The sequence below is a fragment of the Mytilus galloprovincialis genome, chromosome 11 (genome assembly GCF_965363235.1).
Source record: "Mytilus galloprovincialis chromosome 11, xbMytGall1.hap1.1, whole genome shotgun sequence".
Taxonomy (NCBI): domain Eukaryota; kingdom Metazoa; phylum Mollusca; class Bivalvia; order Mytilida; family Mytilidae; genus Mytilus; species Mytilus galloprovincialis.
Genome location: NC_134848.1, coordinates 18,788,670 through 18,810,405, shown reverse-complemented (window position 1 = coordinate 18,810,405; position 21,736 = coordinate 18,788,670). Strand labels below are relative to the sequence as shown.

At 31.8% G+C, this 21,736-nt stretch overlaps 2 protein-coding genes across 4 annotated transcripts in view; one reads left to right on the top strand and one right to left on the bottom strand.

Moving 5' to 3' along the window:
• The first annotated feature begins 1,120 nt into the window (after positions 1-1,120).
• Positions 1,121-8,072, top strand: LOC143051795 (uncharacterized). Its single transcript, XM_076224730.1, has 8 exons — positions 1,121-1,309; positions 3,024-3,095; positions 3,478-3,529; positions 4,048-4,083; positions 4,651-4,865; positions 5,879-6,065; positions 6,800-7,009; positions 7,766-8,072. The coding sequence occupies exons 1-8, from the start codon at positions 1,139-1,141 to the stop codon at positions 8,035-8,037; spliced, it is 1,215 nt and encodes a 404-aa protein (XP_076080845.1). The 5' UTR covers positions 1,121-1,138; the 3' UTR covers positions 8,038-8,072.
• Positions 8,073-11,096: 3,024 nt separating this feature from the next.
• Positions 11,097-21,736, bottom strand: part of LOC143051790 (uncharacterized) — a 49,993-nt gene continuing 39,353 nt past the window's right edge. For 2 of the 3 annotated variants that reach the window (XM_076224728.1, XM_076224726.1), the window contains 5 exons: positions 21,666-21,733; positions 20,178-20,326; positions 19,553-19,719; positions 18,871-19,077; positions 11,097-14,521 (listed from right to left, as the gene is read on the bottom strand). In XM_076224728.1, coding sequence (XP_076080843.1) covers positions 14,381-14,521; positions 18,871-19,077; positions 19,553-19,719; positions 20,178-20,326; positions 21,666-21,733 — 732 coding nt within the window. In that variant the 3' untranslated portion in view covers positions 11,097-14,380. Of the gene's footprint in view, positions 14,522-17,975; positions 18,032-18,870; positions 19,078-19,552; positions 19,720-20,177; positions 20,327-21,665; positions 21,734-21,736 lie in introns of all 3 variants that reach the window. The other variant, XM_076224727.1, reaches the window with a different exon arrangement.

The window sequence follows — 21,736 nt, the reverse complement described above, 5'->3', positions numbered from 1 at the left end:
ATCGAAATATACGCTATGACTTTTTCACGTTGGTGAAGTTTATACGATTGCCGATACATCCTCACATCCACTTCATTTGAGCTTTGGTGGATAGTTGTCTCATTGAAATTTATACCTATATTTTATAATTCATGTGAGTGTTTATCAGATTGCACCGGGAACCAACTAGATCTGTTGGGTTGAAATAATAATCAACCCAGAAAATACTTCTCTGGGAGAGTCATCAACTAAATAGTATGCACTATTACATAATTCTACTGAGATTTTTTTGTGTTGTTTTTTGTGTTGTTTGTTTTGCAATGTAAGTATTTTCAATTAGCATTATAACATTCAGAACGGTTTAGTTTATTGGTGTCGACCTGCTGATATACTTATTTTGTCCTTTGTTTACTGATGAATAATTTCCTTTCTCAGCACAGTAGAGTGATACGAAAAATTGTTGCTAGAAACTAAGGGTGCACGTGCCCGTTGTCAATGAAATTAACAACATTGTCATAGGTAAAATAGTGATAAACAGATTAGCATTGGTTATCTCAAGATGATCAACAATATTTATAAATGCATAAAACATTTGCCAATACGCATTCAACATTCAAGTGTGGTAGAGGTTAACATAGTACGAAAAACAAATAATCACTAAATTTTTAAAGTTGTAATAAGTCAACTCTTCATTTTAGTGCATATATATTGTTTGTTTTAGGCACCCTCTTTTTTAATTGGTCCTTTATGTTAAATATCTTTTAAAAAAGGGGGAGCTTATAACGCTGGTAAACAGATAAAGACATCACTTGGAATGACGTTACTCTATCCCGGCGATGTATTTCAAAATCTTTATTTGAAACGCAGATTAATCGAACATTTTGTAAATGATTAGTTCATCATATAGTAAAAAGGAGGGGCGAAAGATACCAGAGGGACAGGCAAACTCATAGATCGAAAACAAACTGACAACGCCATGGCCAAAAAGAAAAAGACAAACAGACAAACAATAGTACTGAATAGTACAAGAAGTTGTATTTGTACATATGTCGAATTATCTCTATACATGTTCTAGTTTACTCCGGTAAATGTTTATCGTACATGTACATGTTCATATATGTCAAAGGACTGTGGTTTGTCTTATCTTAACTCTATAATCATGTCTGTCGAGGAAGGTACGTCACCATGGCTGTCATCGTTACTGATATTTACTGTGCTTCAAGCATCTGCTTTTGTGTCAGTTACTGTCCTACAATTCTGTGCTTTGAATGATATAGAGGATATTGACATTAGTTTAGAAAGCAGAATCAAATCATGGCATTTAACGCAGGTATTGTCTAGTGCTATATTTTCCATCTTTATTTACAAGGTAGATTATAAAATACTATAGTAGATGTGTACTCTTCTTATAACGTCGCTTTTAACTGGTCTTATACTATTCTTGCAACACGTGCATCTCGTCTTTAATTAGCTGTAGAGAGTTGTGATATTGTTTATAAATTTACAAACCATAGATCGAGCTACAGGTTTTCCTATTTAGAGACGTTCTAAAAGTGAGACCCAGGTTCAAGTCACACTTATTTTCAACCTTTTGATTGTTTATCATCCTTGCATAGCTTTTCAATATTATAGCTCTTTCCAAAAGACAGTTTTCTATGATATATCAGACGCACCTATTTACTTTGGAATATTCATTTCTTTGAAACTATTATCTAATTATTTTCTTTTATGTATGTGTCCGCCTTTTTTCTTAAGCCATTTTGAGAATCGAACTAAGAGCGCCGCTACTAGCCTTGAATTTGTTGAAATATTTACCACTCAAAAAAAGATTTCTTTACATTCTCTCAACGTTTTTTGCTTGCATAATTAAACATGAGTTTGGGTTGTTCCTGGAGAATTGTAGTCTACAAGTTGGCTATACAGTATTATCGACTTATTGTTTAACAAAAATAAAACTTTTCAAATGTTTTCTTCAAATTTCTCATGAGCGGTCATTTTGGTGACTATGTGGAACGCATCTATCCAATCGAGCTAGAGATAAAGGAAACAACAGATACAGTTAAGTCGGCCTCATATCTTGACTTACATCTAGAAATTGACAATGAGGGTCGGTTGAAAACAAAATTTTACGACAAAAGAGATGATTTCAGCTTTCCAATTGTGAACTTTCCATTTCTAAGTAGCAACATTCCAGCAGCACCTGCATACGGGGTATATATCTCCCAATTGATACGATATTCCTGTGCTTGCATTTCCTATCATGATTTTCTTGATAGAGGGTTGCTGCTCACAAGGAAGCTATTAAACCAAGAGTTCCAAATGGTGAAGTTGAAATCATCCCTTCGTAAATTTTACGGACGCCATCACGAGTTGGTTGACCGTTATGGAATAACCGTTTCACAAATGATATCAGATATGTTCCTTACGTCGTAACTACAATCCCCTTCCCTTTCATGAAAGTGACCTACCGAATTAGACTATTTAACGGATTTGTTATCACATAAGCAACACGACGGGTGCCAGATGTGGAGCAGGATCTGATTACCCTTCCGGAGCACCTGAGATCACCCCTAGTTTTTGGTGGGGTTCGTGTTGTTTATTCTTTAGTTTTCTATGTTGTGTCATGTGTGCTGTTGTTGTTTGTCTTTTTCATTTTTAGCCATGGCGTTGTCAGTTTGTTTTAGATTTATGAGTTTGACTGTCCCTTTGGTATCTTTCGTCCCTCTTTTAGCCCCATGAGTGACATCTTAATACAGGTTTGTTTAAAACATGGTGGGTTGAACATTGTTTTGTGGCTAGCGAAATCTCCGCGCTTTATAGCTAATAATACAATAGTACGTTTCGACAGGTTAACCACAGAATAACAACTTCTTTTACCCTATAAATTATCTAATCTTATTCTCAATGCTTCGCTATATATTAACGTAACCTAAACAGAACAATTTCTACCACATGATTGAAACACTTTTTTGATGGAACGATTTTTTATTGTAAACTGCAGTTATGTTATCTTTTGCCTTATTATCATTTATATTTTTTTATAGGAGAGATATAAAAGGGACACTCACGATAAGAGATTTCTGGATGGTATTTTGACTGATCTGTTATTACAACAGGTAGGCAATAATTGTATAAATCACATGGTAGAAAGGCTTTCTTTTTTAAAGGGAGGGGGGGTAAATTGTCAAGTCACAGAGTAAAACAATTGTTGCAATATTTTCTTATCATTTAATGTACTTTATAGTGCACGATACATTGTATATGTATCACAGCGGATTCAATATACACAGAAATAATAGTATACTGCTAAACAAAAGGCACCACGATGCACGAATTATTGTATAAATAAAGAATCCAAGCCCAATCCCCTGTCAATATATATTTCGTTAAAATATATATTTTCGTTTTTATTTTCCATAAATTTATACTTACTCAATTTGATTTAGTTGTAAACTTTAGAATGAAATTTTACGTATTTGATTATCTGCTTTTTTTCAGGAAAAGATTCTAGCTCAGCATTGTGTTCATAAAGACCATCCATGTCAACCAGGTACAGTAAATTAGGGAAATCCATTATTGATCTAATCTCAACGGAATGTAATAGTTCTGTAATAAGCAAGGATAAGTTAAAAGATATATAAAAAAAAACAACAAAAAAAAAAACATGTATATGAAAACATAGTTGGCAAGTTCGCTCTCCTCTGCTACCCAAAAAAGATTCTAGCTCAGCATTGTGTTCATAAAGACCACCCATGTCAACCAGGTAGAGTAAACTAAAAATAAAACCTTTATTGAATTAATCTCAATGGAAAGTAATAGTTTTTTAACGGTTAAACTTTTAAAAAAATCTGTAACAAGCAATTATAAGTAAAAATATATATAAAACAAAACAAAAATATGTATATGAAAACAGAGCTGGCAAGTTCGCTCCCCTTCTGTTATCCAAGAATTCAACGTTCACAAAACAAACAGGCAAACTTACTAGGTATATTCACAAATATATAAGTTATGATGGATCCATATTTATTTATTTTCTACAAATTAAACAATAATTCATTACACTTTCAGGAGACCTAGGGGACAAAGGCAAACAAGGAGAAATAGGTATGTTTTTCTTATTAAGGTTCATACAAGCAACGGAAATATATATATCGGACGGAAAAAAATATTAATCCAGTCACATGACATGATTTATATTAGGCTTGTTGAAGTTTGTTCGTTGTGTCATTACTTGAAGCAAACTGAGAAATGACAAAAAATCAGATGTAATGTTCATTTACAACAATCATGAAAATATTTCTTGATATGTTTATTTCAAAAAATGTCATAGAGATTATTAAATAAAAATGGTGCCTTTATGTAACTTAAAACAAGGAGTACTAAAATTGAACCGCCATTTGAGTTCGCAAATTAACGAAATAGATATTTACCTCAAAATTTAGCCGATAGTTATATAGAAAATGCAATATGGTTCTATGCAATTTATTCGAATGTCAATGTTATCATAGTTCATTCATTTCGAGAAATCTGTATAAAACAATGCATTTAACATATTATGTAATATTTTTATGTCCTGGACGAAGCTTATTCTGGAGACACATGTTACGGTTGTTCACATGGAAACTAGTATCACGTGTGTTTTCACTTTATTCTCATATTACCTTAAAACAGGCGAGAAAGGTCAACCAGGACCAATAGGAAGAAAGGGCGACCAAGGACCCATTGGACTTGAAGGACAGAAGGGAGAAATTGGTGCATTTGGGGCACAAGGAGATAAAGGTATTACGGGTGATGTTGGAGATACAGGTCCACAGGGACCAAAAGGAATGAAAGGAGATCCAGGAACAAGAGGGATCAAAGGTCAAACAGGTCTTCCAGGATTACAAGTAAATGATAACTGTTTTTGTGTTTTTAATCAATTACTGTGCGTTTTTATTTTTGGTTTATTATTAGATACTTTGTTCATTTCGTAATCTTCTATGTTAGGTTTTGAGAAAGAGAACCAAATATGTTTATAAGCAGAACTAATTATAAACAAAACCATTAAATATCATGTTACATAAAGAATAGTCACACTCAACATGTACTCCTTTGAACATGGTAGATATTCAAAGTTGTATTATATACATGTTACAGTAGAAAATAAGCAGAGTGATATAATTATATTTAATAACGCAAACTTGATATGAATGTTTGTGTCTGGTGGAACGCAAACTTGATATGAATGTTTGTGTCTGGTGGAACGCAAACTTGATATAAATGTTTGTGTCTGGTGGAACGCAAACTTGATATGAATGTGTGTGTCTGGTGGAACGCAAACTTGATATGAATGTGTGTGTCTGGTGGAACGCAAACTTGATATGAATGTGTGTGTCTGGTGGAACGCAAACTTGATATGAATGTGTGTGTCTGGTGGAACGCAAACTTGATATGAATGTTTGTGTCTGGTGGAACGCAAACTTGATATGAATGTTTGTGTCTGGTGGAACGCAAACTTGATATGAATGTTTGTGTCTGGTGGAACGTAAACTTGATATGAATGTTTGTGTCTGGTGGAACGTAAACTTGATATGAATGTTTGTGTCTGGTGGAACGTAAACTTGATATGAATGTTTGTGTCTGGTGGAACGTAAACTTGATATGAATGTTTGTGTCTGGTGGAACGTAAACTTGATATGAATGTTTGTGTCTGGTGGAACAACCAGTGTTTGTAATGAATGTCTCCCTTCAATAACAAAAACATATAATTGCATTTGAAAGAAAGTTAGTTGCCTTTAAATTACTATAACCATAATGATTGTTATTATTATTAGTAGTAGTAGTGGTAGTATTTTTAATAGTACTATTATTTTCAAATATTTTGATATGTTCACGGAATATCCTGTAAATTTCATTCTAGGGACAAAAGGGCGAGACTGGTTTGCCTGGATTAAAAGGAGATCTTGGATTAGTTGGTGAAGCAGGAATAGAAGGAGACAGGGGATTGACGGGACCAAAAGGTCTTCCTGGTTCTAAAGGAGAACTTGGTCCAATGGGACCACCAGGGAAAGACTCTAAGATGTTACAGGATGGCTGCGAATGTCTGAGTGAGTATTGGTGCATAAATTCAGTCTTCATATTAAGCCACAACCGCGGTAGCACAGAAGTGTGAAACGTTTTTGAAGGGAGGCATCAAGTTTTCGAAAAGATAAAGAAGCTACACTTACATATATTTAATGACCAAATAATGTTAAAGTTACTACATTGTCAGCAAGCGGTTTGATAATGTAGTGGACGATGTAAATCTATTTATGTCGACAAACTGTTAATTTCGGGGTTCAAAAAGGTTGATGAATTTAGATACAACAACATTTAAAACGGACGTTCGCGCAGATTGAAGTAACTTATATGACAAACTATCGGGTATGCTCGAACATGGGTTGGTTCCGCAAATAACCTTGTTTTAGTATTTCTCGTCGTCAATCCCTTAAACATAAATATCTAGATTTAGTTATAAATTTATGAGGTTAGATGATTACATTAATTTGTACTGTCCATTATAATTATAGTGTGTATCCTGTCTGTCTTAGAGGAACTCATAATCGGTTTTTATACAAGGAATTTTATACAGTTCAGGGATACATCACGTAGCTCATCAAATTGGTAAAAATTAATCTAATAAACTAGTAGGCAATTTTTAAATCAAGAAACCATTTTAAATATTGGATAAAAAGCAGTTTATCATAGATATAAATAAATATAATAATAATACACACTATACATATCATTCGATTGTTTCTCATATTACATTCACTTTTTAAATTTTATTTGATTTTTGTAGAACCGCCAAAATTTACGAATAATTCTGCACGCCATGCATACATATATGGTTCCAAGAATGCGATTCCATGTTATTTTACGGGAAACCCCAAACCCACATTCACTGTTACAAAGGTTCCCAATGATGGTTCGTCTGCTGGTACCCGCTACAGATGTGAAGCTACAAACTCCGTGGGATCAGCAGAATACTATGTCAACGTTGAAATTGGACGTAAGTACGAGGTTCTCAACCTACATTTCTGTATACTATAATTTTTTGGCAATTTTTATGAAACTATATATGTTTGTCCCTATATTATTTTTATTTGAACACCACAATATTCTCTACACTTAATTGTTTTGACCTTTTCTCTGTTTTCTTTTTCTTTGGAGAGGTCATTTCTCTAATATTCACCCATTATTCTCAAATCTATAACCCCATCCAAACCACTGTAAATTGCATATGAACAGTATAAATATGCCATCGAAATGTCATTAATATAAACACACTAATTTTAGCCAATGATTTAAGTTTCATGGCTTACGCAAAATAAAAGAATAGCGCAAAGACAATTGTAATGTTTAAATCGGGGCAAATGTTTCAAAATTTGATAACCTCTGTACATGAATAAACCTATTAAACCCAAACAATATCATATTGGATACTATAACAATCCCCACATAAGAGCGACGACGATACTAATAAGTCAAAACGAACTGGCAATGTTCAGAACGAAAACAACAAGTGATCAAAGATAACCAATAGTGTACAAAACTTATCATAGAATATGGACAACCAAGCAACATGAGTCTAAAAATAAACCAAGTTAGGGATTGTAATTGGAAGATAAGCAGATCCTGCTCCTCATGTGGCACTTAATAGGGCCCATGATAACATACTTACATCTTTTATAAGTAAGTCTGAAAGAACTATTCTAAGAGCAGTTTTATTACTTGTTCATTTCGGGTATAATAATTTATTTTTCAGAGCCACCTAAAATGGTGATAACTCCGACAGATTCCAACCTTGTACAGGGTTTAACATTCGAACTTACATGTTCAGCTAGTGGCACACCGAAACCGGAACTATCTTTCTATCATGACGGCCATCTTGTAAATACCACGAGTCGTTATTTCGTCAATGGCGATCACCTGACAATCAGAAATACCGTTCCAAGTGATAGTGGAAGTTATTACTGTCTCGCCAAAAACGAATTTGGTGATGATAAATCAAAATCTTGGAAACTTACTATTTCATAATAAAAACAATGAACAATAAATGATATGAGAGAAAATGTTATTTTTAATTCAATATTTTAATTGTTGTACACAGTGCTGGAAACTACCATTCTATTCCATTTTTTATTGTAGTATTCGTGGTGGCCACTAGTTATGATCGTATGATCGACAACAAAGGTTTTATATCATTATCTGATTTACGTTTGAAAGTGTTTATATTTCTGGTTTGGTTTTTTTTTAGAATGTTTTATCACAGTTCTTTAAAGTTTCACCATTATGTCCTACTTTATGTATTCAGAAACCAGTTATTCTAATTTTTTTTTTCTTTGTTTTTTTTTTTATTCTATGTTTCTCTTTTCCTTATCGTGTGGCAGGGGCTCTATATTTAGTAAACTTCATTCAGACCCTTATGTACCCTCAATAATGTGACATTAACTTTGAAACTTATAGCATGTATAGTGATATTTATCAACCCTATGCCAACAAATATACCAAATACAATAAAGATATATTATTATTATAAGGCAGGAATAAACATGTATAGTTATGATCTGATATAGTTAGTGTGATGTTCTGAATTAACGAGACTCCAACGAGACAACATAATACTATAGAAGTAAAAATAAACTTAAAGAACATACTTTAAATAAATCAAATTTATTCGGTAATAACTGTCCTTTCCTGGGTTTAGATATTTCGGTTTTAAACGGGAAACTCCACACTAAAATTTACGACAAAAGAGACGATTTTTCGTTCCCTATTGTTAATTTTCCATTTTTAGATGGTTATGTTCCTTTGGCACCATCTTACGGTGTTTATATTTCACAACTTGTTCGCTATGCCCATGTCTGTTGTGACGTTTTTGATTTTAACGGACGCAACCTATGTACTACTGGTAAATTATTAAACCAGGGATATCGTTACCATAAATTACTTAAAACCTTTACTTAATTTTTCCATTGATATAAAGATTTGGTTTTGAAGTTTGGTTGTACCTGTAGAAAATTATTTCAAACGGGATAGCCCATCCTCATTTTTATGGAAATGTTAACTGTGCCCGGAAATTTAGAAATGATCCATGTAAACTTTAAATCCTTTAAAGAAACTTATTCTAAAAGGTAACCTATTCAACACTGTAATAAGATCATTGAATATTGTTTTATTGGTATAAATATTGATTTTGTTATCAGTAAATTAAAAGCTAACTAATATTATCTTTTTGTGTCGGGATGTATAAGTACCGGGCCACGTCCACTTGTATTTTTGTCCATCTAATGAGTTAAGTCTTTTTCAACTGATTTTTATAGTTCGTTCTTATGTTGTACTGTTATACCACTGTCCCAGGTTAGGGGAGGGTTGGGATCCCGCTAACATGTTTAACCCCGCCACATTATTTATGTATGTGCCTGTCCCAAGTCAGGAGCCTGTAATTCAGTGGTTGTCGTTTGTTTATGTGTTACATATTTGTTTTTCGTTCATTTTTTTTTACATAAATAAGGCCGTTAGTTTTCTCGTTTGAATTGTTTTACATTGTCTTATCGGGGCCTTTTATAGCTAACTATGCAGTATGGGCTTTGCTCATTGTTGAAGGCCATACGGTGACCTATAGTTGTTAATGTGTCATTTTGGTCTTTTGTGGATAGTTGTCTCATTGGGAATCATATCACATCTTCTTTTTTTATATAACAACAAAAACCAAGAATGGACACGTTGAAATGTCTCGCCTTCCCTACTAATCATTGATATTATGTTGATAGTCCTAGCTATAAATCTTTTCTATAATTGTCACTTACACTTAACATGATCCAAGAAAACGAGGTGAAGGTCATACAAACCAACAAGAAATACATGTACACCTTACAATCATTCAATACACTAAATATAGTTGACCTATTGCATATAGTTTCTAAGAAACAGACTTAAACAAGAAAATTAAACATTGAACAATTAACCATGAAAATAAGGTCAAGGTTAGAAGAACCATGCCAGGCAGACATTTACAACATACAATTCTTCCATACAACAAATAAAGTTGACTTGTTGCATATAGTTTAAGAAAAAAAACAGACCAATACACAAAAACTTAACACTTAGCAATGAACCGTGAAAATGATGTCATGGTCAAATAAAACCTGCGAGACTGACATGCACATCATAAAATATTTCCATGCACCAATATAGTTTACATATTGCATATAGTGTTAAAAAAATACCAAATCTCAAAAACTGATCTTTGACAACTAAACCATATGAGAATTATGTCAAGCTGAGATGAAACTTGCCAGCTAGACATGTACACCTTTCTTTCATTATATACACTAAATATAGAAGACCTATTGTATATAGTATAAGGAAAACAAACCAAAACACAAAAACTTAATTATAACCACTGAACCATTAATATTTGGACATGTACACCTTACAATCATTCCATACACAGAATATACTAGACCTATTGCTGATAGTATCTGAGGTATGGACTTGACCACCAAAACTTAACCTTATTCACTGATCCGTGAAATGAGGTCGAGGTCAATTAAAACTGTCTGATAGGTATGAGGACCTGGAAAGGTACGCACATACCAAATATAGGTATCCTTATACTCATAATAAGAGAAAAATTGACATTACAAAAAATTACAACTTGTTTTAAAGTAGCCACTGAACCATGAAAATGACGCCAAGGACAACAGACTTCTTAACATTAGGCATCTATATACATAGTAGGAAGCATTCTGGTCTTCAATCCTTCTAAAATATTAAGCTTTCAAGAAGTTAGCTAACGCCGCCGGATCCCTATCCCTTTGTCGAGCTTTCTGCGACAAAAGTCGCAGGCTCGGCATGCCGCAAACAGTTCACGAAGACCACATAGAACTCTGTACAGAAACTTAAAATTAAACACAATGGGTAGCACCGAAACAGAAATTTCCTCTGTTCAGCAAGAGGTACACTTCGTGTTTTCCATGATAAGTTAATACTGGATTCAGTGACATTGATTCTAAACAAGAAAAAGAGGAACGACATTGCAACATATCAATGTAGCTTCAGTCTGCATAGTGATTTTAATGAAAAAGCAAAAATCAATTTTGTAAAAATGTATATTCAATATATAATCTTACACTCCTTAACTACATTTATACATATCAAATACACCATTAATATACATGCATTTACACATATCAGATACATATACACACATATACAATATATCATCCGAGTCTAGAAAACATAAGCATGTTCATCACACTTCATCACGTGACAATGTTACAAATGAAATGAGTTATCGTTCCTTTTAACGAGTTATTGCCCATGATAATGGTTAGATGGTAAATATGATATCAATCAAAATAATATGACATTCAATCTTATTTCAAAGAAAAAACTGCATTTAGGACCTTTAGTGTGAACTATAGTCTGGTATTAGGAGATTTTTTTTTGTCACGAACGGTAACTCTTTAGTACGTAAAGTAATCACCATGACATTAATTTGTTTAATAATGGGCGTAACAAAAATCACGTAATATTTTAATTGAATTAATGTTGAAAATAAAACGTGATATCTAAAATTTCAGGAGTCTCTTCTCATTACGGAGAATCAGTCCTTTCGACTACGGCAGAACTTCAGGTTTAAGTGGTTGACTTGAAACACTTTTTGCTTAATTTGATTTTACAGTCCATATAAATATGAAATAGCTACTCATATGAATTATGAATAAACATAAACATCTAGAACCAATCCCGAACTCCTATATAATGTCTGTGTGTCTCTTCACAAGAAGGGACTAGTTTATAAATCCGCCGTTTTATAATATCTTGTTTGAATGTCTTACTGATTAATGCATATTTTCATGACTATATTCATACACATACATACACATATTACTAATAATATCGTATTTTATCAATTATATTGCATAGATACACACACATATAATATATATGCATATATTAATGTAAATTTAAACTACCATAATATAAATAAGGAACAGTTATTCTACCAGCGACAGATATGGGAATTGATATATTTTTTCTCTTAATATACATTTTTCCTAGCATATTACAATAAAAATATATAAACGAAAAATTCCTTCAAGTTAGTAAACTGATTATGACAATAAAATAAAGTCCAAGTAAATTGTCATTGAACTATTTTTTTTAAATTAATACCTCATTACAGAAAAATTAATACAGTTATCAAATACACATTTTGGCATTGAGCATTTAGCAGTTTAATACAAATTAGTTATTTTGATTAATTCAATAAAAAAAATGATTGACTAATTTAAGTAAGAATTTAAGGGTAGACCCAGGTCAAGGTCACTTTGTCATTTTTATTCCAAACTTCTCAGTAACCTAGATTGTTTTACCGGAAATGTCGTTGAAAGCAAATACAGGAACTGGCTTTTAAAACGTTACTGATTTTAAAGATTTTAACCTGGATCTACCGCTTAAAATTCTACCAACTACATTTACATCAGGTGAGACATTAACTTTAAATAAATTGTACGACAATTCAGATCAAATACTTTATAAAAAATGTTGAGACAAAATAAATCACTTAATTTTTTACCTTACATCCCGTTTAAAAATACCATTGAGATATTGGTATTGAATAAGAGATCAGCATAAATGATTGTTTTATTGCCATTTTTTCTAACATAAATGTAAGACTGGTAATCATTAATGAAGGAACTGTTGTTCATCAAGTTTCCCTTAATGGTGATTACCTTTAGAGGGTATCATGACTAGTGTACAACCGTTCTTGCAGTTAGCATTAATATACCATCACAAATATCTGAGACATGGTGAAACGGAATTAAAGTAAGTAAAACAATTTGTTTATAAATATTGGCTAAACACTATAACGTTACACCGGCGAAATAAAGTAAATTGAGACATAAAAACAATATTTACCCTTAAAACTTGTATAATTTTGAGGATTTTTTTGTATATGACAAGTAACCATTACGTATCTTATCATTCAGCAAACTTTACAACTGTCACTTTATTAAACTAGATCACATCGGTAAGATTTTAAAACAAAAACTAGTTAATAACATTGATTAAATAGACAGACCCTCCCTTTTATTAAGTATATCAATTTATTTACAAACTATGAAACAGGAATTAAATCCTTAACAAATCATTTTAAATGTCTAAGAAGTACAAAAATATATAAATATATAATTTAGGCAATTTATTGGAATAATTCAATTCTTTATGGAATGTTTTTTTCTTCACATTTCTTTTACAGTAAAGAATAGACAAATCACAAATCTGTTACAGTTTAAATCTGAAAAAAGTTTTCAGACTTTAAAAATCAGTAATATTTCCGAAATAGTCAATATAGTCAGAACTGTATGTTTATCATTGACTTATAGGGATTACCGTCAAATAGTTTGCATTAGTCAGTGATTCCTATTGAAGTATCACTATTATTTGAAATTCGTACTGCCAACTTTAATTTGACACCCATCAATCAAAATATAAGGCATTGACAGACACCTTCTAAGCCTGCAGATTCTTCACAAAAGTCCTTCAGCTAGTGCAAGGTGTAAAACCAGACATAACAACAATCACATATATGTTATAAATGTAAAAATAAAAATGTATAAATATATCAACAAATAATTCTATGTATACAAATCAACAATTAATTTAACTAAATTGAGTTTCCACTGATTTATTAGAAAGTTAGTTAAGGCAGTACCCATGGGTCATCTTTTTTCCCTGAATATACATAACACTTATGTGATCCAATTATTTTTCAGCAGAAACCTATCCAGAACTATATCAAAAGCGGATGGCTTACAATTGTTTTGAAGATATAAAATTCAATATTAAGCACCATTATGTATGCCCCGGGTTATGCAATTTTACTTCAATTATATATGCTTACCACAAATGTTTTAAATCATTTCGAATATTTTGAATTGCTACAACTGGTGTGTTTGAGAATGTTATGGGTTTTTATTGTGATATGAAACCCAATCTCCCAACTATTTTCTACAGCTTAATATATACATAATTCATGATACAAAATTCAATAATAAATACAAAAATTGAGCACGCCTATTAATATTGGATTTGATACCAATTATCTAACGTTCCATTGAATGCCGCTATCCTTTGTGACTATGTCACAGAATAAACTATGTGGTCCTTTTTTTTCTAAATCGTACTCGGCAAGTCTCGGTTAAACCATAGTTATAATAGTCTATGGTAAGACCATTTGATGGCCAAAACCCGAACAATTACCAGTTGTTCATTGTCCATAACACTGTCTATACGGCCTCTGCTTCGTTGTTCCATGCTCTTTTAATTTATCAACCTATCTCTTATTTCAATATTATAAAATGCTGGACTACAAATGAGTTTCCCATGTGGCAGTGTTTTTATCATAAAATGTTTGCATATGGTCACGTGGTACAGAATTCGCGTTACCGTTACTTGGAAATCTTGAGTATCCATTGTTTGGAGAATCCTCTAAATTGTAATTATATTCCTGAAAAGATAAGAATGACATGGTTCAAAATGAGGTAATGCTACAATTCTATACATGTATTATTAAGTTTTTAAAAAAGGTTTTTTTATTTCTGTAAAAAAATCTACCCATTATTCTCTATTCTTTAAATTAATAATTTAACACCTCATTTTTCTCTTTTAATTTTGTTGATCCATTTTTCTGCGATAGTGTCCCATTATTCATTATTCTTGAACTAGAAGTAGCAATTCAGTTCTTACATCTTGTTTTTACGGAGTTGTTTTATTGTCCCGAAAGCGATATACCAAATATCAAAAATATTTAGTGCTACATGTATGTATTATAAAATTATTGTATTTAAGGCAACTATTTGTTACTGTTATTTATCAATCACTGAAATGTTTTATGTATCTTGGAATGGATTAGATAATTGTTAATTGTTACACGTCCATATGCAAATATGTCAAGCATATTTCGTGATGAATGGAGAAATAAACTACCGTAAAGCACCAAACGCGCCATTACCGTTGTTATAGAAACAAATATTTTCTACTAATTCCTGTTTTTAATACTCATCTAAATAGACACTTAACATGCTAATTGGCCTGTCCAATTGAGAGTATCCTTCAATGGTTGTTGTTGGTTATTACTGTGTGTCATATTTGCTTTTCGTTTATTGTTTTGTCATAAATCAGGCTATGGTTTGTGTTCTGTTTGGGGGAAAGGGGGAGGGTTGAGCTGCTCATTTATTTCCCCGAGGGTACCACAAGCCCAGTAGTCAGCACCTTTTGTGCTGACATGAATTGTCATCGATATTGTTATATTTATAAATTTACTGTTTACAAATTTTTGAAATACTAAGGCTTTTCTACCTCAGACATAGATTACCTTAGCTGTATTTGGCAAAATTTTTAGGAATTTTGGTCCTCAATGCTTTTCAACTTCGTACTTTATTTGGCCTTTTTTTTTTTTTTTTTTTTTTTTACTTTTTTGGATTCGAGCGTCACTGATGAGTCTTTTGTAGACTGGTATCTATGATGAGTTTATTCACATTTAGTTACGTCGGTGCTTTTTATAGCTAACTATAAGATACGAGTTTTGTTTATAGTTGAAGGCCATATGGTTTCCTGTTGATGCATAACTTCCTTCATTTGGTGTTAGATAGTTGTCTTATTGGCCATCATACCAAAACTCGTTATTTTGAATTAATAAATATGGTGTGCTCGTATACAGTACATATATATATATATATATCACAAGTGCATAATGGTTGGTGTGTAATAACACTAATGTATAAAAAGAAAGCATATAAATTTCCTCCAAACAAAGCTTCCTTAAGCATTCCTGATCTGAAAAGTATATAATACTTAAAATCATATCTTAAGTCAGCACAAAGACACTTAGAAAATGTCTGTATAATTCAAAGTAACAATATGCATCCATAGTCTTTGAAGCTTTCTCCATACACCAGCAAAATGCTCTGATAAGCACCATAAGCAATTTTATGACAGCCGCGTCTTCTTTTCATCAATTGTACCAACAAATATATTATCCGTTTAACTGGACATTTCATTATTGCACACAAAGTAAAATAAAATCTCTTCATTCCTTACCACCATGAATAAGAACACGCACAGATTTGTAACAATTATTCCTCATTTTCATTCGTAAAAAAATAGGTTTACAAATGGTCTATTGTCTTAATATGATATCAATCAGTTTATTACGAAAAAAAGAGCTCAAATTGTTTAAAATACTCAATGGTATATATATATATATAAAAAAGAAGATATGGTATGATTGCCAATGAGACAACTCTCCACAAGAGACCAAATAACACAGAAATTAAGAGCTATAGGTCACCGTACGGCCTTCAACAATGAGCAAAGCGCATATTTCAAACAAAGAATTAAAACATAGTTTTTTAAATATATATGAATCGTGGACGTGCTTCTCCTTTTTGTTTGTAAGTCGACTCACAATCTTCAAACAACGTAATCCACAATAATTGTATGCTAATTTAATCATCGTCCATTGTTATTTGCTAAATTTAGTATTTTAAAGCCAACCATTTATAACTAACAGAAAAAAATAAAAAAAAAATGTGCTCTATTGAAATGTGCTATACGTCAAAGAGGTAGAGACACTACACTATGATTAATAAATCTGAAAACGGTTAAAATCTATAGTTCTTCTGTGTGGAGGAATTTTTGAAACAAACATAGAGTATGGTCTAAGACAAATGGTTACTTATTAAACCTCAAAATTCAAACAAGACAAACGGCCTTTTGGTTACAAATAACAACTTTCTTAACTGCATACATCTAAGAAACACTCGAAAACTTCACTTTCCGTGGAGTTTAATAAAAGATCATCTACAAGTATTTTTTTCTATTTCAAACAGATATAAGAAGATGTGGTATGAGTGTCAATGAGTCAACTTTCCATCCTAATTTGTAAAAGTAAACCATTATAGGCAAAAGTACGATCTTCCAACACTGAGCCTTGGCTCACACCAAACAGCAAGGTATATAGGTCTTGTGTGTTTTAGCCATTCAAACGGGAAAACCAATCTATATATATGAGAAATGAAAAACATTTATGAACCACATCAACAAACAAAAACCACTGAACATCATGTTCCTGACTTAAGACAGGTGAAACAAAAAGTATGTAAAGTCCGAAGACATTCTTTCTCTTTAAACATTTTAGTTTTTCAAATGCTTGTAGGCCTAAAATAAAAAGAAACCCACGTCTATATTTTACTGTTATTGGGATATATTTTACATTCATTTATGAGAACGGAAATGGGAAATCAGTCAAAGAGACAATAACCCAACCAAAGAGCAGAAAACCGTCGATGGCAACCAATTGGTCGTCAACAAATCGAGAAAATCCCGCAACAGGAGGCGGGCTTCAGCTGGCCCCTAAACAAAAGTTTGTACAAGTTCAGTGAAAATGAACGTCACACTATACTCCAAAACAAATAAATGAACTAAAAATTTAAAAAAACAAGACTAACAAAGGATCAAGATTCATAACATGGGACAGGCGCCAAAATTCGGCGGGGTTAACATGTTTTGTGAGATCTCAACAATACCATCATATTTGAAAAATGGGCTTAAAATTGTTAAAATTATGTATTTTGAATTTCTCTTCCGAGTATAAGATATTGAATTTCTCAGCCAAATATATGACAATGTGTATTTCTTTAAGATACGAATATGGAGTGCTGTCCAAGGCTTTATTCTTTCTTCATAACTAACCCCATTTCGAGTCTTGTGTCAATAAGAATAGACATTCATTTTTTATTGAAAAAGTATCAAAAAACATTACATAAATAATGGCAGATCATTTGTCTTGTCTTGTAGTTAAAAATAAAATGTTAGTTTAATGTTAGTAAAGTGCCAAATAAAAAAAAGGTGGTGTTAATTAACTGAACGCTTGTTCAAACAGGAGACCGTCCCATACTTACAAACATGCTGAAGATCTAGACTAAGGAACTGTATATCATAATGCTGTCGTTTTTTGCTGATGATAGAATACAAATTATAACATGACAACGGGAGGACATTAAAGTTCAAAGTTTAAAAAATAAAATGGCATTAATAACAAATATTATAAATATTCTACCGTCACCACTAGCAGATTAGAAAAATTAATTATAAATCAAAATCTAAACCAAAACCACCATTGTAAAATATTGATATAAACAATTCAAGAAGAAAATGGCAGATTTGTAAACAAAGCAACACATGAGCGGCCAAACATTTTGTTCTGTGATAACAGCTCTCCTATTTGGAGGTGAAATTCCAATCTGTGAATATATGACTGTATCTCCACAATATGTTGCACTCTGTAGTATGCGTAGTAATATTGTCCAATTTAAGCATAGAATCAAACAAAGCATAAACACTCAAATTATTGGGTATGAGTAAGCATTCTACCTCCATGAATAGTTGTGGTATTCTGAATTTAAATTCTAATTTATATGTACAAATCATTTGCGGGAAACAACTCATTTAAAGTCAACATAACTTTCAAACTTCAATGTGCTATCAAATCATATTATTAACATGGAATACAAATTAAAAAGCATCTTAAATCTTCTGGCATGGCTATCGGAAATATTCATAGGAAGACAGTGAGTAAATGAAAATAACCTTAAAATTGGGAAATTTTTTGAGTTGTTGCAACTGATTAAAACTCGATTCTAGCTATTAGTAAACTACAATAAACCAGTTTTCCTCCATAATATAAAACTTCTTGCCTACCACATTTTTATATACGTTGATTAAAATTTGCTACATGGAAGTAGAAATTTTACCCATAATTCATTACTTCTTTCAAATATGCAAATAAGTACTTACTGGATCTAATTCTTTAGTTTCACTATTTTCTATATCGAAAAATGGAACCGGATGTTTCATTTCTTCATTAACTGCCATCGCCTCTTGTTTATTATCGTATGCATGGTTAGTTTCTCCGTTTCCCCAGCTACGGCGATATCCGATGTCATCCGGATCCATATCGTCAGACATTCTATATTTCATCATTCTCGTCTGTCTGCGTGTGCACTGTAATATAATTAAATGCTAATAATGACAGTTTCTGTTGTAACCGTAAACATACGTCAAAAAGCAGGACACAGTCTTCTCAAATGATATCGTTATCATTAATTCTAAAATGAAAATAATAAGGATGTGTGAGTTCTGGGATGGTTGTTGTTTCAATGTATAGGTTGAAAAGGTCGTAAGACAATACGACATTTTTCCATGTATTTACATGGTTATTTTAATAAAAGGAATAAGTTTTAAAAATTTCACCATACTTTTTGTTTTTATACATATTATGAGTCTATCATGATTATAACTTAACATATGGTGTTTTGACGACGTTCTCTGTCAGTTTCATTAATTTAAGATAACAATTTTGTGTTTTTAGTTTACAGTACATATATCTCCTTACAAATGTGAAGGTAATTTAGCAGTAAAATATTCAGAGTTGTATCAGGTTTTACGAATTTAATTCCATTGATTAGATTCTACTCACCAGAATGGCTATCATTGTCAGAAGGAAAATTAATACCAGTGCTCCACATACAATAACAGCAATACCCCATGGTGGTAATGGGAGTTCTGACTTGTCTGTTGCCTTCTCTGTTGAAGCTGGGATTGGTTGTGTTGCCGACGGTGCCGGTGTTGATGGTTGAATGGCAACTAAAAAGAAAGTCAAAATGGTTAATAAAATTGATAATATTAAAAACAAAAAAAATGATATAAAAAATCTAGTTTAACCCTGTAATTTGTTCATTTACCTCTCTAAAACCAGGAACCGATTCTAGTTTGTTTCTTTTTTATTCATTTCTGAGAGTTTGGCATATTGTATTGACATCTATTTATGTATGCTGTTCTCTTTTTATGTTTTTTGTTTGTTTGTTGATTTTAAGTCTCTTTGATGCATCAATACAATTACTTAACACATACTTGTCATTTATAGTTACACAATTAGGATTCATTAGAATGAAGTAAGAAAAGTATATGCATGTCTCATCTGCCAATCTAAATGAAAACCATCAGAACAAAATAGCTTATAAACTGACGAAAAAATTAAGATTAAAATGAAGAAAATATCAGTTTCAGTCTAAAATAACTTAGAATTATCGACTGTTCCTTACTTGAATGTGTTATTGCTGCCTTGTCTATAACCAAGTCTCTGAAACTACCACTGTCTACTTTACTTATCATGTGGTTGTTCAATTCAGTCATATTAATGGCTCCATTTCCGGTATAATTCAGTTTAAAAGTTGCGATAATACTTCCTTGGCTAAAAACAAATTTACATATTATTTCTTTTGAAGTCATATTCACATTTATAAAAAATAGTTTTAAGCTAATATGGCAATGTACATTTGTTGTTGAACATTTATTTTTTTGTCATTCTTTTTTTCTGTGTTTTGTTTGTTTTGTCGTTAGCTTTGTCTTATCTGTATTTACAAATAAGGTTGCACATTAAGGGGGTAGACCTTGGTTCAGGGAGATAACTCTTTAAATCAGTTATGCGTTTGTAAAAGTCAAGTTTCGTCAATGAATTTTAAGCATTTACCTGAAACAGATTAAAAATAATCTATGTAACCTAGAAGCTTACAATATGTTTTTGAAAATGGTTGACACAAATGTATTGATGATTTTAAGAGTTATTTCCCTTAACCTAGGTCTACCTCCTTAATGTCGTTATCCTTTAGACAATTGTTAATTCGGCAATTATATAATTATGAAAATAAAACAAGGTATATGGCATGAATATGCATTCGTTGCTGATTATAATGTTAGGATAACAAATTTTCACTATTCAAAATCTGATATCAATAATGATCTAGAAGTAGTTTCCGCTAGCTAACATATTTAGTTTGTACACACGGATTTTAATATACTGGTAATGCATAATTATATATATAACATTTAGTATGGGGATCTTCATTTCTATTTTTTGTAAGTAGTACGCCATGTTATAAGTTGTGTTTTATAACCCCATGCATCTCTATTCTTTAAACAAAAAATAAACATACACGAAATATGAATTAAAAATACCGTAAAAAGGAAAAGTATTATGTGTCGAATATGAAAATACATAATTTTCAATGCATTATTATTTTTACTAGCAAATACATGCATGACATTTCATTCTTACCTTCTGCTATATATTAAAAGTCTAACAATAAAAAATGGTTGAGTTATCTCTCTTTTGTTACAGAGATTATGTATTTTGGTGTTGTTCTTTTTAAAATTAACACTGATTATTATAACCCTTAACAACAAATGGTTTACGTTAGATTTCTTCTAGAGTTTGTCAAATATTCGGGCAAGTATACAAGCTAAACATATTGAAAAATAAATCCATGTCGAAAAAAATATTTTGTGAGGTTTATTTTTCTAACTTCAGTTACTCACATCGATAACATTATGTACTAGAAGCCAGTAACTTTTGCTTTGAAAATGAAATTTTAATGCTATTGTAAATGCAGTGTATGTCATAATAGTTGGAAATACTACTTACACATAATTTTAGATATCAAAATTGAGAATGAAAATGGGGAATATGTCAAAAAGACAACAAACCCACCAAAGAGCAGGAAACATATTGCATTTATATAGAATCCACTTACGTAAATGTTATTTCTTGTACACTGTAGAATCTAGATCCAGATGCACCAGAACCATAAACCTCTTTCAACTG

What these genes read in the sequence shown, in the direction of transcription:
- LOC143051795 (XM_076224730.1), top strand. Translation starts at nt 1,139, where the DNA reads ATGTCTGTCGAGGAAGGTACGTCACCATGGCTGTCATCGTTACTGATA. An exon ending in GGATGGCTGCGAATGTCTGA is followed by an intron (nt 6,066 to 6,799) that starts GTGAGTATTGGT and finishes TGATTTTTGTAG; the next exon opens with AACCGCCAAAATTTACGAAT. An exon ending in TGTCAACGTTGAAATTGGAC is followed by an intron (nt 7,010 to 7,765) that starts GTAAGTACGAGG and finishes TTTATTTTTCAG; the next exon opens with AGCCACCTAAAATGGTGATA.